Below are 21,191 nucleotides of genomic sequence, written 5' to 3'. Positions count from 1 at the left end.
TTTAAAATAGACTAGGGGGAAGTAGAAAAATGTCCTGTGGTCCGACGAATCAAAATTTTAAATTATTTTTGGAAATCATGGACACTGTGTCCTCCGAACTAAACACAGCTTAACTTGTAATTAGTGTACAGTTCAAAAGCCAGTATTTATAATGGTATGGGGGAGCAATGGCACGCAAGGCATGGGTACTGGCACATCTGTGAAATAATGCTGAATGATATATATGTGTTTTGGCAACATATGCTGCCATCCAGACAATGTCTTTTTCAGGGAAGGCCTTGCTTATTTCAGCAAAACAATATAAAACCACATTCTGCATGTATTACAACAACATTGCTCTGTAATAAAAGAGTCAGAGCACTAAACTGGCCTATGTGCAGTCACCACCAAAAACATGAAATGAAAAATACAACAAATGAGTCCCCAAACTACTGAGCAACTGAAATCTTATATCAAACAAGAATGGAAAAACATTACAGCAGTTGGTCTCCTCAGTTCCCAAACGCTTACAGAGTGTTGTTAAAAGAAGAGGTATTGAAACACAGTGCTAAACATGGCCCTGTCCCAACTATTTTGGAGTGTGTTGTAGGCGGTAAATTAAAATGCACAAATATTTAAAAAAAAAACAATAAAATTTCTCAGTTTCAACATTTGATATGTTGTCTTTGTAGTATTTACCTTTTAAAATATGGTTTACATGATTTTTATTAATTAATGATTAAGTGACCCTTATTAGTCCCACAATGGGGAAATTTCATGACTGCATTTAATCAATCCGTGAAGTGAAACACCACATACACACTAGTGAGCACACACACACTAGGGGGCAGTGAGCACACTTGCCCGGAGCGGTGGGCAGCCCAATCCGCAGTGCCTGGGGAGCAGTTGGGGATTAGGTGTCTTGTTCAAGGACACCTCAGTCATGTGCTGCTGGCTCTGGGGATCAAACCGGCAACCTTCTGGTCACAAGGCTGGTTCCCTAACCTCCAGCCCATGACTGCCCCCAGGCATTTGCATATTGCATTCTATTTTTATTTACATTCTGCACAGCATCCCAACTTTTTTGGAAATGGGGTTGTATATATGTTGTTATATATGTTTTTGTTTATCAGGAGTAGAATTACAACCCTGTTGAATGTCTTGGTATGGGAAAACTTCACTTATTAACACCACTATATCTGTTCTTTCCTAACTGTGCTTTTTAAACCCTGCACCTCATGAGAGTGCTGATAGTAGACAGTCCTGTGAGCAATCTGCAGTCGTCTGCACAGTCTTAGCACATTGAGCTTTTGTCTCAGCTGCACTGTGAGCCCATACTGCAGTCGCATCAGGGCACATTTTGCACAAAGCCTGTGCATGTACATACATCTGGCCCAGAGTCCTAGAAAGAGAGAGTAGCCTATATCTAAAAGAAAGAAAAACAAACAAGGGAAGAGCAAAAAAGAAAGTGTTCAAATGAGCACTAGTCTATGAAACAGGCACTAATGCATGTCGTGAAACATGCAGGCTTCTGAGCTCCAGCAGAAATGGTTCTGGAACAAGTCTGATATGATGGATTGTGCTGTTACTAACAGGGGGGAATGGAGTGAAAATCAGTGATGGTATCAATAATGCAGGAACACTGATGAGCTATTGACCAGCTTAATCATTAATAAATAGGGTACAATAAACTCAATCTGAAAGTATGTGTACATGAATCGTTGTGCTGCCATCATATTTCATTCTTTAATGTATTGATTCAAATTAACCTCATGGTTAAAAAGGGAAATTGTGATTTTTTTATATTCAGAATATATGAACTTGTTTAGAGAGTAAAACATTTGCAACTGTTTGACACCTTGTTTGTTGGAGTGTTGGTATGTTACAAAGTGCATACACTAATGATGTCGTTGATCTTTTCCTGCCACTAATTTGTCAGTAAATTAATTGTCATTGGTCTAGGAGGGGTCATTCAGTTCTGAAATGTAGAATCACTGTTTGTGACTCTCCAAAATGCTTCACCTTAAACTTGTCCACCTCTGTCTTGGAGCAGGTAGCATGGTACGACAGCACCTGCAGACAGAGAAACAAAGATACACACACAATCTTCAATCACAATGAGGTATAATTTAGCATTACAGCTTGTGTTTAACACTTTCTACACAAACAGCACAGTAATATGTGATACCTCATTTTGATTCAGCATATAAAGAGCTTGCCAATTAGCTGTTGAATTGAATCAGGTGTGCTAAAGCAAAGAAAGCAACATGCTGTGCAGAGCTGTGGCCCTCCAGGGCTGGAGTTGACAACCTTGATATAGAGGGTGTGAATAATTGAGTAAAGCAGGGTCTGGTGTGAGTTTGCCTCTACTGCAGTGTTTGTGAATGAGTTTACCTGGATACATATACATATGACATACGACTGCTTGAAAAGAGACCGTGCAAAAAGCACTGTTTGCAAAAGTTTGGTCCCTTCTTGTCAAATTTTGTCAAGTTTTGTTAATTTTCTAAGTGTAAATAAGTTAACACATCCCCCACTGAGAACATTTCTGATAATTTTAATGCACATTAATTGCTTATTTCTTGATTTTAACATATTGAGGAACAAAATAAAACGAAAAATGTAGCTGCTTTGTTTAATATGTGCATCTTGATCTTCTTAGCACTGTCTTTGGGGTCATTATCTTGTTGTAAAATACATTTGTCAGAGGCTTACTGCATGATGTATTAAAATGTATCTGTGCTTATTACATTCATATTGCCACTATGCTTGACTGACGGCTGTAGACATGGTTATTAGTTCAAAGTGTCTCTAGTTGCTCCAGTGGCATACATACTGCCTTCTGTTACTGCCAAAGATCTCAAATTTAGACTCTTAAGTCCATAAAACCTTACTCCATATATCAGATGTCTAGTTTCTTTAATCTTTCAAAGATTAAACCTTGGTGACAGTTTTGATGGTCTATCAAGTCTTGCATGGCTGTTAGAAGCCCTATTTTTCTACATCTTGAACTCCAGTTTTGTAAATTCCATTTTTTCACTTCTTTTCTTTTGACTTTCTGCTTCCTTATACATACAATTCATACAATTATATCAGTGTTGGAAGCTTTTTGGTTGGTTTCTAACTTAAATGTAGTGTTACTTGTGCATGAAACTAAATTCATGTTCTATTGTATTAGCAACAATACTCAGTTTGTGAAAAAAGTCTGTTAATGGAAGACCCATCATACAACAATTCATACAAATGAACTGAACTTTCTGGAAGAAACAGTCATACTGGGTGAGTGCAAGTACAATGTGTATGTATTCTCAGCACACACCCAATACAATGAACCCGCTCCTTTATAATACTTTGTTCTGCAGGTCAGTGGTGCCAACACAACTCCCCCACCCCAAAATTAGACAACAGCATCAAAACCCCTGTGTTTATGCAGAGATCCAAATAATAAAGTGGTACATCCTGCTTTCTCTCCCCCAGTGCTCACTGAAGCAGCACATTTTGCTCCCAAATCCACTTGTGTGTGTATGTGTGTATGTGTGTGTGTGTGTGTGTGTGTGTGTGTGTGTGTGTGTGCATCTGCTGAGAAATAAACTCCAGTTCCTTACTCTTTCACTCCCTTATTTGATCAAGCTCATGTTTATTCAGCATCGCCAAGGGTTATACATCTCCACACTCTATAATCTATAGCACTGTCTACACACACCTGCACACACAAACACACTCCTTAGTGTGTGCATTCTCAGAAGTACTTATCACATTATGACCAATATGCTGTAAAAAACACTTTGCGTAGCTGGTGAATGTGCACTACTCTTTGATAAAGAGTGTGTAGTACTGTACATCCACTGCATTGATGTGCTGTCTAGTAGAAAATACATACAATGCCTGAGTCATCTACTTTAAAATAGCTTGTAACCATAAACTTGTTTATGCACAGAGCTTGACCCACTGAAAGTAAATTCACTTGCAGGAAATACATTTAGACTCAAGAGATCATGTTGGTCTCCCACCTTGTGAAGAGTTCCTTTGTTGTTCACAAAAGTATATGTCAGCTTTCATAGACAATCTATAGGTGGTTTGACTGAAGCTTTAGTTCTCTAAATGGGATCAGAGCTTCATATGTAGGTGGAGGTTACATAGATAACCAGCATGTAATATACACTTTCACCTGAGAGAAAGGCAGTGAAGCAGACAAAATTAGAGAGAGACACAGAGACAGAGAGAGAGAGAGAGAGAGAGAGAGATGCTGTCCATAATTAACTGGACAGTGACACAATTTTTGTTCTCTATGCCAGCACAATGGGTTTCAAATGTGAAGATGGAGAATATCAGTTTTCATCCAAGAGTACCCCCTTAAAGAGGGAGTTCTTCTAAGAATGTAAATACTACTTTGAGGTTTTTTGTGTTATTCCTGACGCTTTCTGTTTTTTTATATTACAGCATAACTCCTTTTTGGTGCAAAATATATGGTTTGCTGAAAAATGTGTCAATCAATCATTTGAATGCCTAAGGGGTTCTTTGCCCATTTAAAAAAAAATCTTAAGACTTCCATGATACCCATGATGGTGAACCTGCTGTCCAAAAAACAAATATCTATGTATTTTTTTTTGACATAATGTGAACATGGCAGCTGTCCTTCACATGGTGTGAAAATTTCATGATGTACGGACTAATTGAAATACTCCACAATCACCTGGAATAAAACCTCTTTATATTAACCTATATTAAACAATCTCTCATAAAGCTACCATCTTGGAAATGCATGTTTTGCTACGGTAAGTGATATGTGGTTATTTAAAGAATAGTTCTGTATAGCATAAAAAGGTTATTGCTACACAAGTCATCATCCCCTGGGATGAGTTGATGTGACATTTGTAATTCAGAACTAATAATCCATCAACAGTACCTGACTTCACTAATACTATTGTAGCTGAATGAAATCAAATTCAAAGCCATCTTCCAACAGGGTAAACACTTCACAAAAGAGAAGCAGCTATTAAGGGGGAAACTCCCTATTCATAACATTGATTTCAGAAGAAACATTGGATAAACAGGTGCCTACTAACCACAAACAGGCTGCAGCTTGCTAAAAAAGTAATTACATAGCCTGTGGTGTTCAGGGACAAATTCTTATGGACAGATTAGATGAAGATTAACCTGGCAAATGCATGTATGACTGCCAAGGGAACTGACTCATTTTGTTTTCATTGATGAGCATTAGACTGTTCTGAGGCATTCAGATGTATCTGCAATGCCTAGATCCAACAAAATTGATCAAAACTCACTGGACGCTGCTCGTCCTTACAGCAGTACAATAATCTGAAACATGCTACACCACAACTTGACTCAACTTGAATGAAAGATATTACATCAATGCAATTACTGACTTTTTTTTCTTATAAGTAACAAGAATTGTGCTGATATAATGTAGTTTCAACCTGAGGAATCAATGTACACATTTGAATCATGTCAATTCAAAGCACACTTTTTTAAAGTAAAGTAGCTATGGAGCTTTTAAGGGCAAAAGTAATAATGTTCATAACACTCAACCTAAACAGCATTAAACATTCATTTTACCAACTTAAAATAAGTCTGAAGGCAAAAGGTTTTTGAAACAAGAAGAATTTATAAATGGCTGCATTACAGACCTGCCTTACAGAGCAAAGGATTTGTGTCTCCTCATGTCTATGGCAGTGTTTCCCAACCCTGATTGGGTGCTTAGTATTTTCCCTACTCCCAACAAAGCTCATCTAACAAATCAGCTCATTTACAACCAGGGCTAGAAGTAAAATAAATATTGGGTATACATATTGAGAGTACAAACATTCAGTATTTATATTCAGTCCAAGTAATACTGTGTAATACTGTGTATGTATGTTTACAAATACTCAAGTTCCTGCTAAAAGAATAGACTGATAAATCAAAATAATGATCTGTTATTAATCTCAGTAGCTCTCCAAGGGGGATTCCGAGGTGCTCCCAGGCCAGCTGGTCGATATAGTCACACCAGCATGTCCTGGGTCTTCCCAGGTGGACTTGCCTGTGACACCTCCCGAGGGAGGCATCCAGGAGGCATCCTAACCATATGCCCGAACCACCTCAGCTGGCTCCTCTCGACGTGAAGAAGCAGCGGCTCTACTCCGAGTCCCTCCCGGATGAACGAACTTCTCACCCTATCTCTAAGGGAGAGTCCAGACACCCTGCGGAGGAAACTCATTTCGGCCGCTTATATTCGAGATCTTATTCTTTCGGTCATTACCCAAAGCTCATGAACATAGGTGAGGGTGGGAACGTAGATCGACCGGTAAATCGAGAGCCTTGCCTTATGGCTCAGCTCTTTCTTCACCACAACAGACCAGAAAAGAGCCCACATCACTGCTGACCCAGCACCAATCCGCCTGTCAATCTCCCGCTCCCTTGTACCATCACTCGTGAACAAGACCCCGAGATACTTGAACTCCTCCATTTGATGCAAGAGCCTATCCCCGACCCAGAGAGGGCTCTCCTCCCTTTTCCGTCTGAGAACCATGGTCTCGGAATTAGAGGTACTGATTCTCATCCCGGCCGCTTCACACTCGGCTGCAAACCGATCCAGCGAAAGCTGAAGTTCGCGGCCTGATGTCCCCAATAGGACCACATCATCTGCAAACAGCAGCGATGTGACCCTGAGGTCACCAAACCGGACACCCTCCATCCCCTGACTGCGCCTAGAAATTCTATCCATAAAAATTATGAATAGAATCGGTGACAAAGGGCAGCCCTGACGGAGTCCAACTCTCACTGGGAACAAGTCTGACTTACTGCCGCCTATGCAAACCAAACTCCAGGTTTGTTTGTACAGGGCCTGAATGGCTCGTAGCAAAGAGCCATGTACCCCGTACTCCCGAAGCACCTCCCACAGAATACCCCGGGGAACACAGTCAAATGCCTTCTCCAGATCCACAAAGCACATGTGGACTGGTTGGGCAAACTCCCATGAACCCTCCAGAATCCTGGAGAGGGTGAAGAGTTGGTCCAGTGTTCCACGACCAGGGCGGAACCCGCACTGCTCCTTCTGGATCCGAGGTTCGACTATAAGCCGGACTCTCTTCTCCAGTACCCCTGAATATACCTATCCAGGGAGGCTGAGGCGTGTGACTCCCCTGTAGTTGGAACACACCCTCCGGTCCCCTTTTTTAAAAAGAAGCACCACCACCCCAGTCTGCCAATCCAGTGGCACCACCCCCGATGTCCATGCAATGTTGAAAAGGCGTGTCAGCCAAGACAGCCCCACAACATCCAGAGCCTTGAGGAACTCAGGGCGGATCTCATCCACCCCTGGAGCCTTACCACCAAGGAGCTTCTTAACTACCTTAGCGACTTCTGCCTCAGTAATGGACAAGCTTATTCCGATGTCCCCAGACTCTGCCTCCTCACTGGAGAACGTGTCGGTGGGATTGAGAAGGTCCTCAAAGTATTCCTTCCACCGCCCAATGACGTCTTCAGTCAAAGTCAGCAGCACACCATCTCCACTATATACAGTGCTAGTGGCACACTGCTTTCCCCTTCCGAGTTGCCTGACGGTTTGCCAGAATCTTTTCGGAGCTGACTTAAAGTCACTTTCCAAGGCCTCACCAAACTCCTCCCACACATGGGTTTTTGAGTTGAAGATCAATCTGACAGGTTCTTCTGCCAGACATTCCCAGCAAACCCTCACTATACGTTTGGGCTTGCCTGGTCTGACCGGCATCTTCCCCTACCACCTGATCCAACTCATCAGGTGGTGATCAGTTGAGGTCTGTAATTGACATCATAGGTAGACCTCAACTATGAGAGACAAAATGAGGAAATAAATTCAGAAAATCACATTGTCTGATTTTTAAAGAATTTATTTGCAAATAATGGTGGAAAATAAGTATTTACATTTACAGCATTTGGCTGACGCTCTTATCCAGAGCGACTTACAATTTGACCATTTTTACACAGGTAGGCCAAGGTGGTGTTAGGAGTCTTTCCCAAGGACTCTTATTGATGTAGTGTAGGGTGCTTGCCCTGGTGGGGGATTGAACCCCAGTCTATGGCGTAGAAGGCAGAGGTGTTAACCACTACACTAACCAACCACACAGTAGTTGGTCACCTACTAACAAGCAAGATTTCTAGCTGTCACAGACCTGTAACTTCTTCTTTAAGAGGCTCCTCTGTCCTCCACTTATTACCTGTATTAATGGCACCTGTTTGACCTCATTAACTGTATAAAAGACACCTGCCCACAACCTAAAACAGTCACACTCCAAACTCCACTATGGTGAAGACCAAAGAGCTGTCGAAGGACACCAGAAACAAGATTGTAGACCTGCGCCAGGCTGGGAAGACTGAATCTGCAATAGGCAAGCAGCTTGGTGTGAAGAAATCTACTGTGGGAGCAATAATCAGAAAATGGAAGACCTACAAGACCACTGCTAATCTCCCTTGATCAGGGGCTCCATGCAAGATCTCAGCCTGTGGAGTCAAAATGATCACAAGAACGGTGAACAGAAATCCCAGAATCACACGGGGGGACCTAGTGAATGACCTGCAGAAAGCTGGGACCAACCTTACAAAGGCTATTGTCAGTAACACACTACGCCGCCAGGGACTCAGACCTTGCAGTGCCAGATGTGTCCCCGTGCTTAAGCCAGTACATATCTGGGCGCGTCTGAAGTTTGCTAGAGAGCATTTGGATGTTCCGGAAGAGTATTGGGAGAATGTCAGATGAAACCAAAATAGAACTGTTTGGTACAAACTCAACTCGTCGTGTTTGGAGGAGAGTGAATGCTGAGTTGCATCCAAAGAACACCATACCAACTGTGAAGCATGGGGGTGGCAACATCATGCTTTGGGGCTGTTTCTCTGCAAAGGGACCAGGACGATTGGTCCGTGTACATGAAAGAATGAATGGGGCCATGTATTGTGAGATTTTGAGTGCAAACCTCCTTCCATCAGCAAGAGCATTGAAGATGAAACGTGGCTGGGTCTTTCAGCATGACAATGATCCCAAACACACTGCCAGGGCAACAAAGGAGTGGCTTCGTAAGAAGCATTTCAAGGTCCTGGAGTGGCCTAGCCAGTCTCCAGATCTCAACCCCATAGAAAACCTTTGGAGTCTGTGTTGCCTGCCGACAGCCCGAAACATCACTGCTCTAGAGATCTGCATGGAGGAATGGGCCAACATACCAGCAATGGTGTGTGCCAACCTTGTAAAGACTTACAGAAAATGTTTGACCTCTGTCATTGCCAACAAAGGATATATAACAAAGTATTGAGATGAACTTGTTATTGACCAAATACTTATTTTCCACCATTATTTGCAAATAAATTTTTTAAAAATCAGACAATGTGATTTTCTGTTTTGTTTTTTTTTTTTTTTGTTTTTTTTTTTCCACATTTTGTCTCTCATAGTTGAGGTCTACCTATGATGTCAATTACAGGCTTCTCTCATCTTTTTAAGTGGGAGAAATTGCACAATTGGTGACTGACTAAATACTTTTTCCCCACTGTAGCTCCTAGGATCATTCAAGCACAAAAACCCCTCCACCACGATAAGGTGGTGATCCATGGAGAGGCTAAGAGGAGATGTTTGCAACTAATAAGTTCAGCATCTTTATTGTCCTGGATTTCTGCTCAGGGGATTGTAGGAGTAGCAGTGGACTGAAGAATGCAGTAAGAGTCAAGAAAAGTTATGATTTTTTTTATGATAGGGAATTTTTCATGAAACATATTAACACAAAATTACATGGTTTATATCCAGAAAACTGCGAACCAGTAAGGTGAGGTACACCACAGATTAAGTAAAAAAAAAAGTATTTCCTATCTGCCTTACCAAGATATAATGTTAAAAGTATACTAAATTTATTCTAAATACTTTACTTTTTCATGTATTATAATGGTATACATGGTATTCAGAATTCTGCCATCACTACTTTTTCAAAGTATTTTGCCCAACTCTAATTACAACCAATTACAGAGATGATGTGGGTTCGTTAAAGCAGGAAAAGCACTGTTTTATTACAAATGCAACATGCTGGAGTACAAAGCTAACACAACAAACAAATGTGTCTTTGTACAATTAATAGGGAGTGCATTGCAGGAAGTGAAGAGGATTCAGAGGTAAAGAGCAATGAAGAGTGAGAGAGCAGTGGTCAGTGGTCCAGAGGTCACTGGCAATAGAGAAAATGATACACAGAGATAGGGGACATGATAGGAGGAAGTGAAGTGTGAATGAGAGAAATGCAAAAAGACAAAGAGAGCAGTTAAAGCGGGGTGAGGTGGGGGTGGAGGGCAGAGGGGGAGTGAGAGGAGATGAAATGAGTGCAGAGAAGTGGGAGTTTGGGGGCAGTGGCGTGGTGTCAGATCAGTGCCCTGTGTGAGTCATAGCTGCTGTCAGCCGCCATGCAGTCACGAAACTCCGCCCTCTCCTTACCCCTGCTCCTCCAAAGCTAGGCCAACAGTCCACCAATCAAATTCATCCTTTCTGTATATCCCTCCCAGATATACTTATTATGTGTGTGCTGGTGTATGAAGATTTCTATGCATGTGAGTGTGTCTGTCTATCTGTCTGTTCAGGAAAAACTTACATCCAGTGCGACCGACTGTTTGGCCCAGGATTTCTTCACCTGATCGTACATTATAGTGTTATTGATCCCCAACCCACAGAATATCACAAACGCCTGAGAGTGAAAGAAAGAGGGAGAAAAGTGAAAGAAAAAGCGAAAATATGTTAAAGCATCAGGCAACACAAAGTATGACTGTAATTTTCAAAGTATCAAAACCAAATGTATTTGTCATACCTCAAACAGTCTTTGATCTGCATCATCAAATGGTTTCCCATCCAACCTGTTCAGGACTTGTGCCACACCTGCAACACAGCATGCAGCATATGTCTGACTTTCTCTCATACTTCTTAATATTGTTGCCCATTTATACAAGATAAGAGTTTTATTGTTATTATTATGGCTGCATGTTCATTAAAATAAGCCAACCATTTTATCTGTTTCAATGAAGGAGTCAAATATCTCTCTCTTCTTCTCTCTCTCTCTCTCTCTCTCTCTCTCTCTCTCTTTCTCTCTCCTTCTCTCACCAGTGTGGCTGGCGGGCAATTAAAACTGGTTTGTGCTTTTATCGAGAGACTCACCCCCCAGCCCCCCGCTCATCCTCCCACGCATCCCCTCATTATGCTCATTCATAAAGCTGAGCATAGAGCTGCTGCACTAGAGATACAGTGCTACGGCTGCTGCTTTAAAGACACAGCCGATTTTATTGTTATTGCTCTAGAGATACACATCTATAGTTATTGCTCTTGAGATACAACCCTAAAACTACTCTAGATATAGAACCCTATAGTTAATGTTCTCAAGATACAACTCCAGAGATACAACTTCATAGTTATTGTTCTGAAAATGCAACCCTATACACTGTTAGAAATAAAGGTACCGAAATACCTTAGGAATGAAAGGAAAAGGAACGAAAAACGATAAAGGAATGAAAACCTGCAGCTGCACTGGCCTGTTTAATTCAGTTCCTATGCTCTAGAGCCATGTAGTGATGCTATATAACCCGACTGTCATTGGTCCAAGAGATGCATGTCTGTTGTTGCTGTTCTTGATATACAACCAGACAGTCACTGGTCTAGAGATGCACCTCTATAGTCACTGCTTTAGATATACCACCAGATAGTCACTGGTCTAGAGATGTACCTCTATAGTCACTGCTTTAGATATACCACCAGATAGTCACTGGTCTAGAGATGTACCTCTGTAATCACTGCTTTAGATATACCACCAGATAGTCACTGGTCTAGAGATGTACCTCTATAGTCACTGCTTCAGATATACCACCAGATAAATACTGGTCTAGAGATGTACCTCTGTAATCACTGCTTTAGATATACCACCAGATAGTCACTGGTCTAGAGATGTACCTCTATAGTCACTGCTTCAGATATACCACCAGATAAATACTGGTCGAGAGATGCACCTCTGTAGTCACTGCCCCAGATATACAACCAGATACAACCAGATTGACACTGGTACAGAGATGTATCTCTATAGCCACTTCTTCAGATATACCACCAGATAGTCACTGGTGTAGAGATGTACCTCTATAGTTACTGCTTTGGGGGCAGTCGTGGGCTGGAGGTTAGGGATCCAGCCTCATGACCGGAAGGTCGCCGGTTCGATCCCCAGAGCCAACAGCACATGACTGAGGTGTCCTTGAGCAAGACGCCTAACCCACAACTGGTCCCCGGGCGCTGCGGATTGGGCTGCCCACCGCTCCGGGCAAGTGTGCTCACTGCCCCATAGTGTGTGTGTGCTCATTAGTGTGTATGTGGTGTTTCACTTCACAGATGGGTTAAATGCAGAGTTGAAATTTCCCCATTGTGGGACTAATAAGGGTCACTTAATCTTAATCTTTAGATATACCACCAGATAGTTACTGGTCTAGAGATGCACCTCTGTAGTCACTGCTTTAAATATACCACCAGATAGTCACTGGTCTAGAGATGCACCTCTGTAGTCACTGCCCCAGATATACAACCAGATAGTCACAGGTCTAGAGATGTACCTCTATAGTCACTGCTTTAGATATACCACCAGACAGTCACTGGTCTAGAGATGCACCTCTATAGTCACTGCTCTAGATATATAACCTTAGACACATGACCCTATAAGTGCTGCTGCAGAAATGTAACCCTATAGTTACTACAGAGATGCAATGCTATAGTTATTGATCCAGAGCTGCATGTCTATAGTCATTGAATAACAGATATGATACTCTAACTGCTGCTCCTGAGATACAACCCTATAGTTACTGCTCTGGAGATAATACTCTACAGTTATTGCTCTAGCAATACAACTCCATATATACTTTTGCAACACAGCTCTGTAGTTGCTGCTCTAGACATCCCACACTAGACCTATTGCTGCTGCTATATTGACAAACCATTTAGGTATTGCTCTGGAGATACAACCCAGTAGCTATTGCTCTAGATTTTACAACGCTATAGTCACATGCCATAAAGACACAATTCTACATTTTTTTTTACACTAGAAATACAACCCTAGTGTTATTTCTCTAGAGCAAGAACCCTGCAGATAATGCTCTAGAGACAACTTTATGGCCTCTGCTCATAGTAAAAGTGAAAATTTCTCCCAACAGATAGTCCTACAGTGTATTCAGAAACACCCTGGAGATATGGCCCTTCTGGTGGTGCTTCAGATACAGTCCATTACAGTTCTTTAATAGAGCTGTTCACTGATCAACCATCTGGCTTACAATGAGCCTGGAGAAGTGCATAAAAGATAATAGGGTAACACAGTAACCAACAATGAGACATAAAATAAAATTAGAATAAGGCTAGAAAACTGTAGGTTTTGGTAAAGTAATTTTCATTTAAAAATAGAAAAGAGTTAAAAAGGAATACAAGCATAGAGTAGCTATAATAATCAAAATAGAGAAATTATGAGGATGTATGATGCAAGAAATTCAAATTGAAGGGTAAATATAATTGTATAGCTCTGAGGGTTAAATGTTACAGCCCTAATTAGTGAACGCTGCTAAAAAGACTGACCTTCCCTCAATCTGTACTCCACTCTGTCTGAGTGCTGTTAGAATATCTAGGACAGGAAGAGATAAAGGAGAAGTTTTTGTAGATGAGAGAGAGGTGTGTGCGAATGGAGGGATGAAAGGCAGAAGTGTGTGGGCGTGTGACTGTGTATGTGTGTGTACGGTGATGATGACGAAGAATATTGCTTGTGTAATCGTGAGTTTGTAGTCGTGTAGCTGCTGTGGGAGTATCCTCGGCGGCTTTCGTGTTCCAGCACTGTGATTGGGCAGGATGCCAAGAGAAAACGACCTCTTTCAGTTCTCCATCCATTCAACTGACACATTAAAGAAATCAAGGGCTGGGCTCAAGAGTCTAATTGACAGTTAATGGAGAGTTCCGTTTTTATAGAAAGAGCGGGACTGTGCTTGCAAAGGTGTATTCATCGGCTACGCTGACTAGAGTAAATGAAATTCCACCTAAAGGCAAATCTGAGAGTAACAGGAGCTGTGAAAAATGCTGCTTCTGTTGCTGAAATTCCTCACTCTTCTAACCTTCATTTGGCTGCATTTACTAAGAATGAAAACCTTATCTATTCTGTGTTTAAGCAGAGAAATGCTGAGGATTTGAATGAAAGTTTTTGTAGCAACAGAGAGGAGGCAGTGGAGTGAGAGTGAGAAAGAGGGAGAGAGAGAGAAAGAGGGAGGGAGGGAGCTGAGAGTGAGAGAAAGAACATCCTTTTGAATGAACATATCCTTGACTTTGTTCCGCACTTCTACTTGCTGTTGTGCAGTTATAATGATTTTCAGCCGTTTCCTGATAGTCCACCCACACACATATACACCCACACACGCTGCATGACCTGCACAAGTACACATACTCTCACCCTCACACTCCCTCTACTTCTCACACATACACAAGCAAGACCCAGTAACACACATGCATATAAAGTTGTATTATGCATTAATGTTTTCACAAAACCTAAATAGACTAAATCCATTGCCATCACACACAAATGCATGCAGGGATTAATCAATTTCATATGGGAATCTACATTCAGTGTGCAAGCAAGAAAAATATGCCAGTCATCAGGGCCAAAACAACAGGCCTTAATTTACAAAAATAAGTGGCACTGTTCAGAAAAATCACAATGAGATATTTCCCCCAGATCAATCAGCTTTACATGCATCCACAAACACTCACAGAAATGAACATGTTTTAATACAGAGGGTCAGGGGCCAGCTTCTCCTTCTCTTTATTGCAGTACCCATATATCTAAACACAAGCATGCACATATACCCTGTGTACAGGACAGCATGTGTACTCCTAACACAATAAGGCAACTTGGTGCACAATCTTAAATATGAAATTAAGGTATGTATAATAGACATTGTAGGTGATTTCATGTATCAATAATCTCTATTGGATGGAAAGGGGTAGCAGTTTTAAAGGGGTGATTTTTGTACATTTTTAACAAGTGGCTGGCATCACCTTCCTTCCCTCCCTTAAACTGAGCCCTGTTCACTGTTGTATAAAAAATACCTTCCGGCTGAGAAATTTCCACTCAGCTGGCAATGAGGTAACCTCCACAGCAGTGTGTGAAAATATCTTTCAGACAGTAAAACTTTCTCCCAGTCAGCAACAGACCAACCTCTGCAGTGTGGTGTGTGCGCTGTATCTACTGTTGATTTGTGTTTCTCTATATCGTTGCTGTCCAATGAAAAACATGTATCTCCATTTTTTTGCAATCAACTGTCCTTTACACTGTGTCAAAATTTCATGTTGATTGTATCAATATAAATGCTCCAAAATTGCTTAGAATAAAATCCCTTTCCATTAACTTACATTGAAAGTAAAGAATGTTTTTGCCCTCTCCTGTGAAGTTATTATTTTGGAGATACTTGTTTTTCTTTTGACAGCAGTGATATCTTTTGTTAAAAATGAAAGTGCTTCATAATTTAAGTTTTATTATTATTATTATTATTATTATTATTATTATTATTATTATTATTATTATTATGCCATAGCTACATTGTGTTTATATATCAGCATAAGCAGATATGTACATGTATATTCGCCAATAATTCCCATATAGTGCATCCACATGACTGCACATAAATCTCTTGTCTACACTAACACACTCACAGGACAGAAATGAGACAATAGTTAAACATACAGAACAGAAATGGATTAACAAACTTACCAATAATCTGATGGTTGCTGTTCCAAATGGGCACACACAGGACTGAGCGGATGTGGAAGCCAGAGAACTGATCTGCCTAATGCAAACACACACAGATGACACAAGCACTAGTAACTCATGACAACAAGTGCACATTGCCTCAGTCTCATAGGTTGTGTCAAATAAACAGCACAGGACATTTTTCTATAACAACAATCTGATAACATGGGCATCAATGTTTCAGCAGGAAACAGGAGAGAGTCTGAAAGAATCTTCGCCAAAGATACATCAAAGGAGTATTATATAATTCATCAGTGCACGACAGCAGACAGAGATCAAAGCTGGATTGGTATAGGGTAGCACATCACTCTGCTCTGTTACTCTTCCTTTACAGTAGTGCTCACTGATCAGCACCTGGAACAGTCCAGTAGATCCACACTGACAGGTAAATAACATGTTTCCCTACTTGACAACACTTTCATGCTGTTTCCTGTACATGTCTGAAGGTGTAGTGTTTCATATACAAACCATGGACATCTTTAGAAGACGCTTGTTTTCAGGCCCCTGTATTTTTGTTCAGTTTTAGGACATTTCTTATGAAATTTTATGAAATGTCTTTTCAGAAGAGTATATCAAATATGCAACTCGCTCTGTGATGCGGTTGAGATAGACCTGCATTGATTAAATAATTAATTTGGTCAATGTAGGACAGGGAGGGAACTCTGAAGTTGGATCTAGTGTAACAATGGAAATGAGTGTGGCCAACTTACCCATTTATAAAAGATCTGACAATTTCACTGCAGTAGCCAAAAACTGTTTTGATGTAACTGTACTGATGACATGCTCTCTCTTTTGGAAAACTGAAACAGTACCTCAGTTATAGCAATGCTTACTGTCAGGCTCAGTGTAGACTTTGCACATACTTTATTGTCACTTATTTGCAACATTTAAATTTTAGTTTGTGGGAGTTGAAAGTACAACATATGCAATATAAGGTTTTATATGAGGCAGTTTAGGATTTTGAATTTTGTTCTTTTTGAAGTTTTTTTATTTATTTATGGGTTTGTATTTTGTATAAGGTTTAATTTGAGGCAGTTTCACTTTATTCAGTTCAGTTTTTTTATGACACAGTTCAGAGTTTGTAATTTGTATAAGGTTTTATAGGAGGAAGTTCATGTTTCTGTATTTTGGATAAGGTCTTATTTGAGACAGTTCAGGGTTTTTAATTTGTATAAGGTTTTATTTGAGGCAGTTCATGTTTCTGTATTTTGGATAAGGTCTTATTTGAGACAGTTCAGGGTTTTTATTTTGTATAAGGTTTTATTTGAGGCAATTCATGTTTCTGTATTTTGGATAAGGTCTTATTTGAGACAGTTCAGGGTTTTTATTTTGTATAAGGTTTTATTTGAGGCAATTCATATTTCTGTATTTTGGATAAGGTTTTATTTGAGGCAGCTCATGTTTCTGTATTTTGGATAAGGTTTTATTTGAGGCATTTCATATTTCTGTATTTTGGATAAGGTTTTATTCGAGGCAGCTCATGTTTCTGTATTTGGGATAAGGTTTTATTTGACAGTCATTCACACATAGGGGCAATTTAGCATGTCCAATTGGCCTGACTGCATGTCTTTGGGAGGAAACCCACGTAGACACTGGGAGAACATGCAAACTCCACACAGAGAGGACCCTGGTCCCCCAGCAGGGGAATCGAACCTAGGCCCTCCTTGATGTGAGGCGACAGCGCTACCCACCACGCCACTGTGCCAGCCCTGGATAAGGTTTTATTTGAGGCAGTTCATGTTTCTGTATTTTGGATGAGGTTTTATTTCAGGCCATTCATATTTCTGTATTTTGGATAAGGTTTTATTTGAGGCAGTTCATGTTTTTGTAGTTTGGATAAGGTTTTATTTGAGGCAGTTCATGTTTCTGTATTTTGGATAAGGTTTTATTTGAGGCAGCTCATGTTTCTGTATTTTGGATAAGGTTTTCTTTGAGGTAGCTCATGTTTCTGTATTTTGGATAAGGTTTTATTTGAGGCAGTTCATATTTCTGTATTTTGAATAAGGTTTTATTTGAAGCAGTTCTGGGTTTGCATGTTATATAAGGTTGTATTTGAGGTAGTTCAAGGTTTTATTTTGTATAAGGTCTTATTTGAGACAGTTCAGGGTTTTTATTTTGTATGTTTTATTTGAGGTAGTTTGTGTTTTTGTATTTTGGATAAGGTTTTATTTAAGGCAGTTCATGCTTTTGTATTTTGGATAAGGTTTTATTTGAGGCAGTTTCACATTATTCAGTTCAGTTTTTTTATGACACAGTTCAGAGTTTGTAATTTGTATAAGGTTTTATAGAAGGAAGTTCTGGGTTTGCATTTTGTATAAGGTTTTATTTGAGGCAGTTCATGTTTCTGTATTTTGTATAAGGTTTTATTTGAGGCAGTTCATGTTTCTGTATTTTGGATAAGGTCTTATTTGAGACTGTTCAGGGTTTTTATTTTGTATAAGGTTTTATTTGAGGCAGTTCATGTTTCTGTATTTTGGATAAGGTCTTATTTGAGACAGTTCAGGGTTTTTATTTTGTATAAGATTTTATTTGAGGCAATTCATATTTCTGTATTTTGGATAAGGTTTTATTCGAGGCAGCTCATGTTTCTGTATTTGGGATAAGGTTTTATTTGACAGTCATTCACACCTAGGGGCAATTTAGCATGTCCAATTGGCCTGACTGCATGTCTTTGGACTGTGGGAGGAAACCCACGTAGACACTGGGAGAACATGCAAACTCCACACAGAGAGGACCCCGGTCCCCCAGCAGGGGAATCGAACCTAGGCCCTCCTTGCTGTGAGGCGACAGCGCTACCCACCACGCCACTGTGCCAGCCCTGGATAAGGTTTTATTTGAGGCAGTTCATGTTTCTGTATTTTGGATAAGGTTTTATTTGAGGCCATTCATATTTCTGTTTTTTGGATAAGGTTTTATTTGAGCCAGTTCATGTTTTTGTAGTTTGGACAAGGTTTTATTTGAGGCAGTTCATGTTTCTGTATTTTGGATAAGGTTTTATTTGAGGCAGCTCATGTTTCTGTATTTTGGATAAGGTTTTATTTGAGGCAGCTCATGTTTCTGTATTTTGGATAAGGTTTTATTTGAGGTAGCTCATGTTTCTGTATTTTGGATAAGGTTTTATTTGAGGCAGTTCATGGTTTTGTAGTTTGGATAAGGTTTTATTTGAGGCAGCTCATGTTTTTGTATTTTGGATAAGGTTTTATTTGAGGCAGCTCATGTTTCTGTATTTTGGATAAGGTTTTCTTTGAGGTAGCTCATGTTTCTGTATTTTGGATAAGGTTTTATTTGAGGCAGTTCATATTTCTGTATTTTGGATAAGGTTTTATTTGAAGCAGTTCTGGGTTTGCATGTTGTATAAGGTTGTATTTGAGGTAGTTCAAGGTTTTATTTTGTATAAGGTCTTATTTGAGACAGTTCAGGGTTTTTATTTTGTATGTTTTATTTGAGGTAGTTTGTGTTTTTGTATTTTGGATAAGGTTTTATTTAAGGCAGTTCATGTTTCTGTATTTTGGATAAGGTTTTATTTGAGGCAGCTCATGTTTTTGTATTTTTGATAGGGTTTGAGGCAGTTCATGTTTCTGTAACGGGAGCGAGGATGTGGACACATATGCTGAGATAAGCGACTTTAATTGAGGGCAAATCCAGGGTCGTGGTCATGACAGGCCAGCTTCAACATGCCAACACGGAGAGATTGGGGTTCAGACATGAGGAAAGATACACTGAATCAAACAACACCAATAAACAATCAGAACATTTAACATCAAGCAAACAGCATGATCAAACATCAAACATATCAAACGAAGACCAAAAAACACAAGGGGTAAACACAGGGCTTAAATACAAAAGGATAAAGAGGGACAGGCGGAAAACAGGTGGAACGAATCGGGGCAGAGTCAGAAAACAAGGGGGCCGGACTGTGAATAAATCAAAACAAAAGCACATGAGGAGACTGGGAGAGTCCAATCGTTACAGTTTCTGTATTTTGGATAAAGTTTTATTTGAATCAATATAAGAATAATAAGTTTAAGGTTAACCACCTGTCATCAATGGAAACTCCATCTACAAATTATTTTGTGGGGGAGAAATGCTTCCAAAAGCAGATTTCAAGATGTTTGGCCTCAAGACAGGGACATCCAGAGGTGTCTTTTATTTTTTTTAACATTAGCATATTTTAAAGTTAAGAATCTCCTGAAAACTTGCCATTTCTGAAATGTACAGTTTTCTTCTGACAGCAACAGTATAGTATAATGCTGTACTGTTAAAAATGTATGAAATATGTACATGTTAAGCTCTCTTTGTATTTGTGTCCTGGTTGCTAAAGTGACATGGTATGTTGCAGTGTACATGCCAGTCATTATAGCTCTTTCTTGAGTTTATTACTAGTAACTACATCTTAAAGTGAAATGGGTCCAAGTTTTTTCCCAGTTGGAAGCTCTAAATTACAGTAGTCCAAAATCTGAGCTAATATGAAAGCAGGTTGTGGAGTGGAAAGGAGTGTCTACCTCAGCGTCAAAGCGAGGGTCTTGGTAGGCATCGCTAATGTTGACCGGCAGGCCAGTGGAGGCCACCAGCTCTGCTATACTGTTGTTGATCAGCCAGTCGGAGTATGAGGACTTCTCCATGCTATCCTTAAAACTGAAGAATAAATGAAAGAACAATGATGAACATTGATGGTTCAACATCAAAGGCATTAAGGCAGGGTCAGAACTGATCCATCCACCAGAGTAGTCCAAAATAAAAGCAGGATGTGTACATGTATTAGGGATGCTATTAGCCATTTATGTAATGTTCCTCAATGAAGCAAAAGCTGAACTAAGCACTATGCAGGTAGCTGTAGCAGGCCTCATGCAGAGTTGTTATTGTTTATGGTGCCACTCCTCAGCAGCGATTCATATCTAATGAACCTTTCATGCATTTTAATAAGGCTCTCCCCAGCCTGCTGGAGTAATGAAAAGTTAACACTCTGATTGTTATATCCACCCACAAGCACCAAAGAGGCATAAGGTGCTTTGTCTCTCTTTCTTTCTGTATGATCAGCCGAGTCTCTTGTTTTGAGCAAAGAAGGAGCTCTCTCATGCTTCCACACCACACCCCTGTGACTGTAACACAATTTACAGTGCTTTTCCCTGTACACTGATGGCTAACCGCTGGTCTGCATCAATAAGAGTCAGTGAGATTTGAGCATAGAGTCAAATATGTCCGAGGTCGGATGTTCTTCTCTACAGATTACTAATGAGCAGCTCAAGCCTATGGAAGCAGAACAGGACAGATCTCTCATACACATATATACACACAAATGGACATAATGGCTCCAGCAATGGCTTTAGACACTCCAGCTCTGTTAGCCCCTTCTGTATTCAGTAAATTAAACACATCAGTTCTGTATGCTCCACTTACAGGCCCATTAAAGAG

At 40.2% G+C, this 21,191-nt stretch overlaps 1 protein-coding gene across 1 annotated transcript in view; it reads right to left on the bottom strand.

Annotated features, from left to right (window-relative positions):
* The window catches only part of pde11a (phosphodiesterase 11a), an 80,771-nt gene that overhangs the window by 30,137 nt on the left and 29,443 nt on the right, over window positions 1-21,191 (bottom strand). Inside the window, exons 6-10 of the mRNA XM_017692336.2 lie at window positions 20,282-20,414; window positions 15,741-15,816; window positions 10,785-10,852; window positions 10,572-10,664; window positions 2,002-2,052 (exon numbers count right to left, since the gene is read on the bottom strand). Coding sequence (XP_017547825.1) covers window positions 2,002-2,052; window positions 10,572-10,664; window positions 10,785-10,852; window positions 15,741-15,816; window positions 20,282-20,414 — 421 coding nt within the window. The remainder of the gene's footprint in view (window positions 1-2,001; window positions 2,053-10,571; window positions 10,665-10,784; window positions 10,853-15,740; window positions 15,817-20,281; window positions 20,415-21,191) is intronic.

This window comes from Pygocentrus nattereri, chromosome 6 (assembly GCF_015220715.1).
Source record: "Pygocentrus nattereri isolate fPygNat1 chromosome 6, fPygNat1.pri, whole genome shotgun sequence".
In the NCBI taxonomy this organism is placed as follows: domain Eukaryota; kingdom Metazoa; phylum Chordata; class Actinopteri; order Characiformes; family Serrasalmidae; genus Pygocentrus; species Pygocentrus nattereri.
The sequence above is the reverse complement of the archived record's forward strand: the minus strand, read 5'-3'. Positions and strand labels throughout refer to the sequence as shown.